Raw genomic sequence first — 10,018 nt, forward strand, 5'->3', positions numbered from 1 at the left:
TTGGTTGTTTTAGTATCCGAGAAATTTTACGTGTATTTCCTTTCTGGTTTAGGTCAGTGGATTACCAACCCCGGATCTCAGCTGGCAACTAGACGGGAAGCCCATACGCCCTGACAGCGCTCACAAGATGCTGGTCCGTGAGAATGGGGTGCACTCCCTTATTATAGAGCCAGTCACATCCCGGGATGCCGGCATCTACACATGCATTGCCACCAACAGAGCCGGACAGAACTCTTTTAACCTGGAGCTTGTGGTTGCTGGTAGGTGGCCTGTGACTCCGTCCTCACTGCCAGAACAAGTCAAAGGACACGGAAACTATCCTCCATCATTAGCTAATGTAGAAAATAAGCCAAAAGTCTGACACGATAGATTTGTCACCAAATACAATGGTAGCATGTCGTGAGGCTTAGTCAATAGGAAGCATCCAGTTGTCTTACTTAGCATAGCCACTATTATTCATCTTTTCTCTCTCCCATCACCTAGCAAAGAAGGGAAATGGATCTGGGCAGTTCACCTTTTCATGGCTGGGATAGGCCTAGTGTTCCACGGGGAAGGAGTGACTGTCAGACAGGCTTCCAGAACTTCATATAGAGAGTTCAACGGACGGGTTTTAACAGGCCACACAGCGGTTTTAAAACTCAAAAACATTTAAACAATGTTGTCATCTCCACTCAATTCAGTATCAAGTTAAACTCAAGCTTGCCTTCTAAGCAGTACTGTAGGTTCTTTGTGTTCAGGAGGTTAGACTCTTTGACAAACCTTCATGGAAAGATTTCTACTGCCCGGAGGAGTAAGGCAGAAGGAAGGATTATGACGGCCTGACCTCCGGCTATCACGAAGCTTGTCAAAGCACAGTTAAAGCTTGATTGACATCTATGTTAGCTTGGCCAGGCCTTGAATCAGCCCTGTGTGATAATCACGGCTTCCTGGGGTCCCCCTTAGAGAGCTAAGATTAGACTCAAGACAGCTTCTTGCAAACACTCCATGAACCACCCAGCTTCTCCAGTAGAGAGGCAACGAGAATAAAACTGAGAGATTTTGCCTATAAAATCCAGATTCTAATAGCAGAACCAACTTGTTTTTCAAAAACAAGTTTTACAAAAATCTGGTAAATGTATGGAAAATGCTGTCATTTTAACCAGGCTTATAAATGTGCACATTATTCTACCTGCCAACATGGTAGGTTTGGCTTCATTATTTCTCTAAGTTCAAATTAAACGGTTCGTTTTTATCCTATTAAATATACCCATTAGTCCTATTTGTCCATCAGACGTGAGGGTCCCAGAAACAGACATGGGGACACGCCTCAGCGCTCATGTAGAGCAGGCAGTACACACTATCATGGATCGAGGTCTTCACCAGCAGATATCAGTTTGCGTCCTGCTAGCTGTGTTTAAAACCAGCCTGAGAATCCCCACCGCGCACTGGTGACAGCATGCACTATCTGGAGGAGCACACTGTGCACGACCCCGCCTGTGCAGGACTCCATCCGCATTTTTCCAGTTTAATCCTTAAAAGTGCTGTGACACCTTATGGTCCCCACTAGTGGAGATGCTGAGACATCTCTGGTCGTCAGTGGTGACACAGCTCGCAAGACGCGAACTAGTCTCTGATGGCAAAGACCTGGACTCACGTTAGTGTGCAGGAAGATGCGTATCTTTAGATTCATTGTTAGGAGCTCAGGTGAAATTGAACCTGATTCTTTCTCTGAAATTGTTTCCACCAGGGATGCAAGAAATCCATTTCCTCTTGGCTTGTAATGTTCAGGATATTACTAACAATAAGTCCTTTTCGTTTTGTTTATCAAGACAGGGTTTCTCTATGTAACATCCCTGGCTGTCCTGGGACTCACTTTGTAGACCAGGCTGGCCTTGAACTCACAAAGATCTGCCTGCCTCTGACTCCAGAGTACTGGGATTAAAGGCATATGCCCACGCTGCCCGAAAAGTCCTGACTTGTAAAGGACTAAGTAAAATAAAAATCCTATAAGATAATCATAAAGTTGTGTTCAAGGAACACAGGTTAGAATTTGTTAATTACACCCTACACATCCTTAGTTTACAAATAACTGTCTAAAATTGCCAAATTTAGATAAACATGCATTTTCCGCATGCATTTCCCCCCATCCTTTAAACCCTGTGTGGTATGTCTCATTGCTTTATGAGTTCTAAATCTTGTCTTTCACGTGATCATTTCAGGCTGCAGCCAGCGAATTCTAGTCCTGAACCACTAGGTGGCAGCAGTAGATAAAGGACTGCGCGCTCAGGCTGCTTTAACTAGGAGCAAAGCTCTCGCAGGCGCCAGCAATGACGCTGAGTCTCTGAGGCCTGTCAGGAGGGCATTCTGAGGAGCAGATGTCCGGGTTACTGTGCGGGCCTATCAGTCTTGAATTAATTGAGGGAATGTATGAGTGGAACGAAGCGTACAGACCTTTGCTTGGGGAGAGGGCTCACCTCTTAGCCATGTGGAGTGAAAAATGGTGTCACAAAAGAACGGCTCCATCTTTCTAACGCCTCTGAGTTTCTCGCGGTGACCCTTCTGTGTGCCGCTAACAGATAATTCATCTCATGTTCTCTTAGCTAAAGAAGCACACAAGGCCCCCGTGTTTATTGAGAAGCTGCAAAACACAGGGGTAGCTGATGGGTACCCAGTGAGGCTGGAATGCCGAGTTTTGGGGGTACCACCACCTCAGATATTTTGGAAGAAAGAAAACGAATCGCTCACCCACAGCACTGAGCGAGTAAGGTAAGACGACAAGTGGCTTCGTCTACCCACAACTTGTGTAGCCGTAGGGCCAGATGAATCGCTGGCTAATGCATGTGAGTCGGTGTGGAAAAGCATGCTACTGTGGACATGCAAGACAAGAGTCACCCTTCGTCCAAATGTAGGTTTAAGCTTTTGGAAGGTAGCAATGTTGCTATGTGGTGAGCATGTTCTGACTTACTAATTGCATATTTGGAAGGTGTATATCAAAAAGAAGAGATAGATTCATTTGCTCCAGTGGCAACAGCCTCGTCTGTAGCTTTATAAAGGTTAGGCCCTCCTCGAGGAATAGTGCATAGATTTATTCCCTCTCTTGAGGTCTGCCCCACTCCCCCATTAACTTAATGGGGCTAGCTGCCTCCCCAGAATAAGTATGATCCTATTATCCGCTGCTCACACAATTCTGTTTCTAATGACCTAATTAAAAATGATGTTTCATGTCCAAAGCCACTTTTGAAAAATCTAGAGCTCTAATGACTTTATGTTTTTCTGCAGCATGCACCAAGATAATCACGGCTACATCTGCCTGCTCATTCAGGGAGCCACAAAAGAAGATGCTGGGTGGTACACTGTATCCGCCAAGAACGAGGCGGGCATTGTGTCCTGCACTGCCAGGCTGGACGTCTACAGTGAGTGCCGCCTCGTTTCTTCTCGCTGCATTTCCCACGCTGAACGATTAAGAACTGGATGTCAGAATGACATATCACATTATTACTCTAGGCTTTATGTTCTAAGTTTATACTCCGGCATTTTATTTGCCAAAAAAAAAATTTTTTTCATGTTATTCTTTCTCTTTCTGTTTATAGTTTCCCGACATTAATAGCGAAACCCCTCCGGGAGAACAAGCCCCCAAGTATCGCCAGGGTCTTTGATTGATTAGCGAGATGTGCATGTTGGTTTCTCAGGCTGCCTAGTCGGCTGTGGCTTTCTCACTTGAGCATTTGTAGGGCTAACAGTGGGCAAAGGCGTATGTCTTTGTCAGTTTTCTTATTCCTGTTGTCTGTGACTGCCTCTTAACATCTCTGCCTGAGTCACAAGCCTCTCGCGGTGTCCTGCTGCAGTCTTAACGTGTGTTCCTTCATTCTGGAATGTGGACTTACATAGCTAAGTGCTTCTCTCATTAATACATCTCAGGCAGCTCAGCAATAGATCCTTGAATGTGTATGTGTGTGTACATGCATCCTAAATTTAAAGAACCACAGCTCAATTGAAAGACTAGAACAACAGCATCATATGATCAGTTGATATAAGAAAAACCACATTTTAAAACCATTTCAAAACAAATTCCAACATTTTACTTCTGCTTAAGAAAGTAATAGTCCTTTGAAAGCATCCCAAATGCCTGATTCTTTTCAATTTATTAATGTTAAAAATCTATCTAGAATACCTAACTATAATTATTATTAAAAGAGAGGAAGATGGGTCAGATATGAGGAGCTTATCAACTGTCTGAAATTTCCCAGCACCGCAGATGCAGAAAGAACAACAGGCCTGGCTCTGTCTGTGGCCACACATAGACAGTGACTTGTGAATCCTGTAAGGGAAATGCAGAAGGACCTCTAAGTTATCCCATCTCCACCGGGGCTGCATTCATTCTTTTACAAAGAATATATTTATGAGGCCCTGGAGAGATAGTTCGGCAGCTCAGAGCACTTCCTGTTCTAGCATCTCCTGGCTTCCCAAGCACCAGGTACACACTCAGTGCACATGCACACACACAGGCAACACACTTAAACACACTCTGCACATGCACACACACAGGCAACACACTTAAACACACTCTGCACATGCACTCACACAGGCAACACACTTAAACACACTCTGCACATGCACACACACAGGCAACACACTTAAACACACTCTGCACATGCACTCACACAGGCAACACACTTAAACACACTCCATGCATGTGCACACACGAAGGCAAAACAGTCACATATATAGAAAACAAAATCTTTTTAAAGGAAAATATGTGTGGACCCAATATATAGCAAAAGACATCAGTTTTGTGAGTGTGCTTTTGTGTTTAGAGATAGGTTGTTTCTCTGAAACCCAGGCTGACCTGTAACTCGTTGTGCAATGCAAGCTGACCTCAAATTTGCAATAATCTCCTGCCTCAGCCTCCCAAGGACTGAGATTGCCAGTGTAAGCCACCAGGCTCTGCTAAAAGCCATTCTGCATTTATTTAAACTTCTAAGGCATTTCCAAGCAATCTTTGCTAAAAAAAAATCTTCATTTGATGTCTTTCTTTGTAGCCCAGTGGCAGCAGCAGCCACAGACCACCAAGCCAAAAAAGGTACGGCCCTCGGCCAGTCGCTACGCAGCACTTTCGGACCAGGGACTAGACATCAAAGCCGCTTTCCAACCTGAAGCAAGCCCATCTCACCTGGCACTGAACAGCGGCTTGGTAGAAAGTGAGGACCTGTGACTGGCACCCCGTTGAAGCTGAAAACTGAACGCCATTGCTTTGACCAACATACTCCTCTGTCACATTATGTAAAAGACAGAAGTATACTTTTGACTTTAAGAAATTTAAAAAAAAAAACACCAAAATCATATTTTTCTTACTTGATAGAGAATCTAAGTAGGTGATGCTTATAGAAACGTACACATTGCACAGAAAACTCACAGCTGTTGTCCAGGTTAGAACTTACAGAACTGTTGTGATTCAAATGGTCTGAAATGCCAAAATGCCGAAAGAAATCAACTATTCAAAGGTAACCGCGATTTAAGTTACCTACAAGTGCCTTCAAACACAAGCGATAGGTGCTATCGTGTGGCGGCGTGGAATGTTAGATGCCACAGGGATTCTAAGGTGCAGGGTCTATAGATGGCTACCGTGAACCACGTGCAATAGGGAAGGGTGGGAATGAGAACCGTACCGAAATCCGAGCGACGCCTTGTCTTTGCAAACTGCTTGTGTCAAATCAGAAAGGAATTCCTTGCCCTCAGTTTTATCCGTATCACTTTTCTTTTTAAGCTACTTCACTATGAAGCTTCCTTACAATCCGTATTAACTAAAAGACTAAGTCAAACTTAAACAATTGAAAGTGTTCTCTAGAAAGTCTAGATGTATCACAGTTCATTCCACAAGAGGCATCGGAACCACCCAAATGACCAAGGCAGGATGTATTCGGAGGGAAGGGGTTTGGAAGGCAGAGAAAGAATGAAGGAAGGAATTGCTACCCACACAGAGATCTCAGATCCAGGTTAGAGGAAAGCATAGAGAGTGGGCCAGGCTCCTCTTTGGTTTTTTTTCTAAACCTTAAAATCATAGATTCAAAAACACTGCCGTTAGCCAGTCAAGGACTCTAGGGGAGTCATCTGGAAGTCTGGAGCGGGTGTGTGGTGAGGACTTCCATGTAGCTGAGTGTGTAGTTGATGACATTAGTGTGTAGAGTAAGTTGGACATGGTTGAGATTGCAGGGGTGGCATGAACGAGAAGTAGCCTATAGGGTCTAGTCTGTCTGAGGGAAATGGAGACTTTAGGGACAAAAATAAGCTCGTGCTACGATGAGTTTCTTTTCCGTTGGCACTAAGAGGTGGTGAACAGAAACTTCTAGTTCCCTTCGCTTCCCTGATGCCATGGAACCTAGCCTAAGAAGGGCCAGGCTCGGAGCACCTAAAGGCCAAGCTGCAAAGACCGCTTTTTGATTCTGCATCAGCTAAATGGAGTCGATTCTGACCAGACTTGATGACTTTTAAGTCGGAACCAATATTTTTCTTTTTTAAATGAGAGAAAATAATTTGGCCTGATAGTATGAAACATGAGGCTTTAATGGTACTTTGCTATGGAAAGAAAGCACTGTGTTCCTCATGCAAAACCTATCTATTGTTCATTATTTATAAAGTGTCGAACGCTCTTAGCTCATTTACTCAACCCATGCACCGTACTTCAAGCGATCTTGTGTCTGTGACCACCCCATGTATCCCGTATTACTGTTCCACATGCACAGCCTTCTCCTTCTGTAAGGACACCAACAAACCGAGCTTTAGCAGGCTTGGGCACTGCGTGGCAGATGTTCTATACAGTGTGGCACAAGACTCCGCCCACACACACATTGCTAATGGGGGATTTAAGTAACCATGCAGGGTCTTATGGACCTATCTCTGTTGTAGAATTGTGACCTATATTATATCATAATTGCCAAATTTTTCTGAATGTGACTTTTTTTTTTTGCTAATTTGCTGGGCTTGGGATTAACTAGCATTCTTTTGCCACCTTTTATGTTGTATTTATGAAAAAAAAACATTAAAAAAAAACAAAGTACTACCATACTTTGGATTGTTGTGCTGTTGTAATGTGGACTTAACATCAATAAATAAATATTTAACAAACAGTGGTTGATCCTTTGCGACACTGCACTCGCTCTGTGGCTGCTGGACTGAATTGGTAGAGTCAGAAGCATCCCGTCTCACTGTCAGAGCTGGCGAGATCAGACGTTGGGCACGAGATGGCAAGGTCCCAATTCACTGGGTAAGAAGAGTTGACATCAGTGTGTCACTGGCTGCAGCCTCACCTGATGCCCAAGTAGTTAAGACAGAATTCAGAAGTTCCTTGACGTTATGGGACAGAGGACCCACTTAGTCTGCCAGCCAGTGGTTGCTCTCCTCTCCTAACGGCCACGGCTATTTCTTCCCCTCCATCTTCAAAGCCAGAAGGGAGAATTCCCTTCATGAAGACCCTCTCATGCTTTGATTCTGGTACGGAGAGTCCATTCCCCTTTTAAAGTGCGTCTGAATAGATCAAGCCAGCCCACACAATCTCCTTTCTAAACAGCACTTAGTGTAGAAGCTTAACTGTACCTTCAAATCCCTTTGATAGGGGTGTGGAGCTGGCTCACCACATAAATATTTGCCGAATACAAATGAAAACCTGAGTTCATATCTGCAGCACCTACCTAAAAACCTGGCCAATGACATCTGTACCCTCAGTGCTGAGTGGGTAGCAATAGGCCGGTTCCTGGGGCTCACTGGTCGGCCAGGTTCAGGGATCTTGTCTCACAAGATAGAAGCGGCTGAGGAAGACATACTGAAGTCAATTTCCGGCCTCCACATGTACCTGCCTGGGCAATTGTACCCATGCTGTGTGTACGCCATACACACACATAAAAGAAAAAAGCAACCTCTTCCAAATAACACCGAGATTCAGGCTTAATTGCATAGGAGAGGAGTGTAGGGCAGCTTACTGATTCTCAAAATAGTTCAGCAAGCAAATAAAACCAGAAGTACCAGTTATTCACCTGGGTTGTTCAAGGCACGTGACATATTGGGATTTCACCTATATGTCTGGCATTTCGTTTTTACAGATTCAGATTTATTCTTTAAGAAGCCTGTAGATCAGTTCTTAAAGTAGTTCTCGCTAGACTGGCTATCAGGAACTTACTAGAAATGCAAGTTCTTCAGTGGTCCCCAACTCTTCTGAACCAGAAATCTGAATTTTGAGGTCAGACAGATGACTCAGCAGGTAGACACTTGCCAACAAGCCTGATGATCTGTGTCCAGTCTCCGAGACCCACATGGTAGGCGAGACTGGCAGAAATATTTAAATAAGCACACATACAAATGTTTAAAAAGTTAGAAATCTCGGTTGTTCTCAAGCCTTCCAGTTCCAAGTCATCATCTGAGGAGGGTTGGTCCCTCATTCCTTCCCAGCTTAGCTGACTCTCAGAACTATGGTGCTGCAAAAGACATGTCACTGGCCTATCTGGAAAGAAAGAACACACTCTAAAGAGACACTTGTACTTCACTATTTGTACATCAGACTATTGAAAGAATGGACCTTTAAGAAATTTAAATTTCCCCAGGAATATTCTGCTGTGACAAGAAATGGCTGAAGGCATAGGGGCGGCCAGAGGAAGAACTTGTCTCCAGGAGAAAAACTTTACAACTTGTCAGGTGACCTTGCAGGAGAGACTTGGCGCTAAAACAAGGGTAGGCAGGGGACCATATCTTGGGCACTGCTTAGTTGTGTATCCTCTGCTTTGTCTTTAAATATACTCCTGAGTTAGGACCCCAAAGATAGACTTGAGGAAGGGTTAGTTATGGTACATTTCTTTAATTTCCCCAACTACTCGGGAGTTTATCAAGTTCAAGAGCAGCCTGGGCAACACTAGGAGATCCTAACGGAAAAATAACAGAAACGGAAGCCCAACAACTTGCAGCAAAGTAGACCCAATCACCTCAAGTACTTCTTGAGGCCTTTCTCATATTGGCCAGAGTGAAACCAGGAATCCACCACATATCAGTGACATTGAACCCAACAGTTTGCCCATTTCAACAAGGTCATCAGATACCTAGACCGTCATCGAGAAAGAGGTCAAATATTTAAGAAATATTTGACTTGGTATGGTAATTTATCCTCCCAACTCACTGATATGATGAGGAGGTAACTCTCCTACATCCTCTTTCCAGGCCCTACAGGAAGGATGTTATAAATGCTGCAGTAGAAATGAGATCACTACATCACTATGGAAGCAGGATGAGCCACTCCAAAGATGATCACTCTTTGGCTGTACTCCGAAGAAGGGACTTTGGCTTTGTTCTCTACAGCAAGGGAATGCTGATGGAATTTTAACCTGGCCTATAGCTTCAACCCCACAGGGAGCATATGACAGATGGGTAAGGGCTGCTTTTGTTGGACAATTATGTCATACAGTTTTCCAATCATCTCTGTGAAGCCTTATAAATTTACTACTAATACTAAGGGAATTAACACAAATGAGCTTTAAAGGAAGCCCCAAACCCAGCATCATAAGGTACAAGTGACATTTGATAAAGGAGAGAAATGGGATTATGTCACTCTTACGATATGTAAAGTCTTGGCTGCATATCTGAGAGTTTGCTTGCATTTTAGGATCTGCCCATATTCTCCAGATTGTGCTGATCTATCCCACAATCACCTCTCCTTCACCTGCCTCCAGCTGGAAGTGTCAGGGAAGCCACCATCCCTACCCCTTTCCCTGTAACAAGGGGTGGAATAGTGACAGAGGGAAGATAAAATGTGACCTGGCTGATCCATAACTTCCTTCATCCCAGTGCTCAAGCTAAAAGGACCTGAGCACTAGCGTTGAGATGGGCTACGGGAATCCTAGTTGTCATCTTCTAAGTCCTGCTGGTTTGCCGAATCAAAATTCTTTTCCTTGCCCCAACTGTCTGTCCTCAATTCACTGGGACCTTATCAATTCGTTAAGTAAACGGACAGGCTTGTTCACACACACAGTACTGAGAGCATCCTATTTAGATTACTGGTCCA

At 44.1% G+C, this 10,018-nt stretch overlaps 1 protein-coding gene across 4 annotated transcripts in view; it reads left to right on the top strand.

The window, feature by feature from the left end:
• Palld (palladin, cytoskeletal associated protein) overlaps positions 1 to 7,075 on the top strand; it is a 364,130-nt gene extending 357,055 nt beyond the window's left edge. For 3 of the 4 annotated variants that reach the window (XM_057752401.1, XM_057752402.1, XM_057752404.1), the window contains 4 exons: positions 53 to 260; positions 2,580 to 2,745; positions 3,259 to 3,392; positions 5,019 to 7,075. In XM_057752401.1, the coding sequence (XP_057608384.1) occupies positions 53 to 260; positions 2,580 to 2,745; positions 3,259 to 3,392; positions 5,019 to 5,191 (681 nt within the window). In that variant the 3' untranslated portion in view covers positions 5,192 to 7,075. Of the gene's footprint in view, positions 1 to 52; positions 261 to 2,579; positions 2,746 to 3,258; positions 3,393 to 3,569; positions 3,617 to 5,018 lie in introns of all 4 variants that reach the window. The other variant, XM_057752403.1, reaches the window with a different exon arrangement.
• The last annotated feature ends 2,943 nt before the right edge of the window (positions 7,076 to 10,018 follow it).

This window comes from Chionomys nivalis, chromosome 20 (genome assembly GCF_950005125.1).
Source record: "Chionomys nivalis chromosome 20, mChiNiv1.1, whole genome shotgun sequence".
Lineage (NCBI taxonomy): Eukaryota > Metazoa > Chordata > Mammalia > Rodentia > Cricetidae > Chionomys > Chionomys nivalis.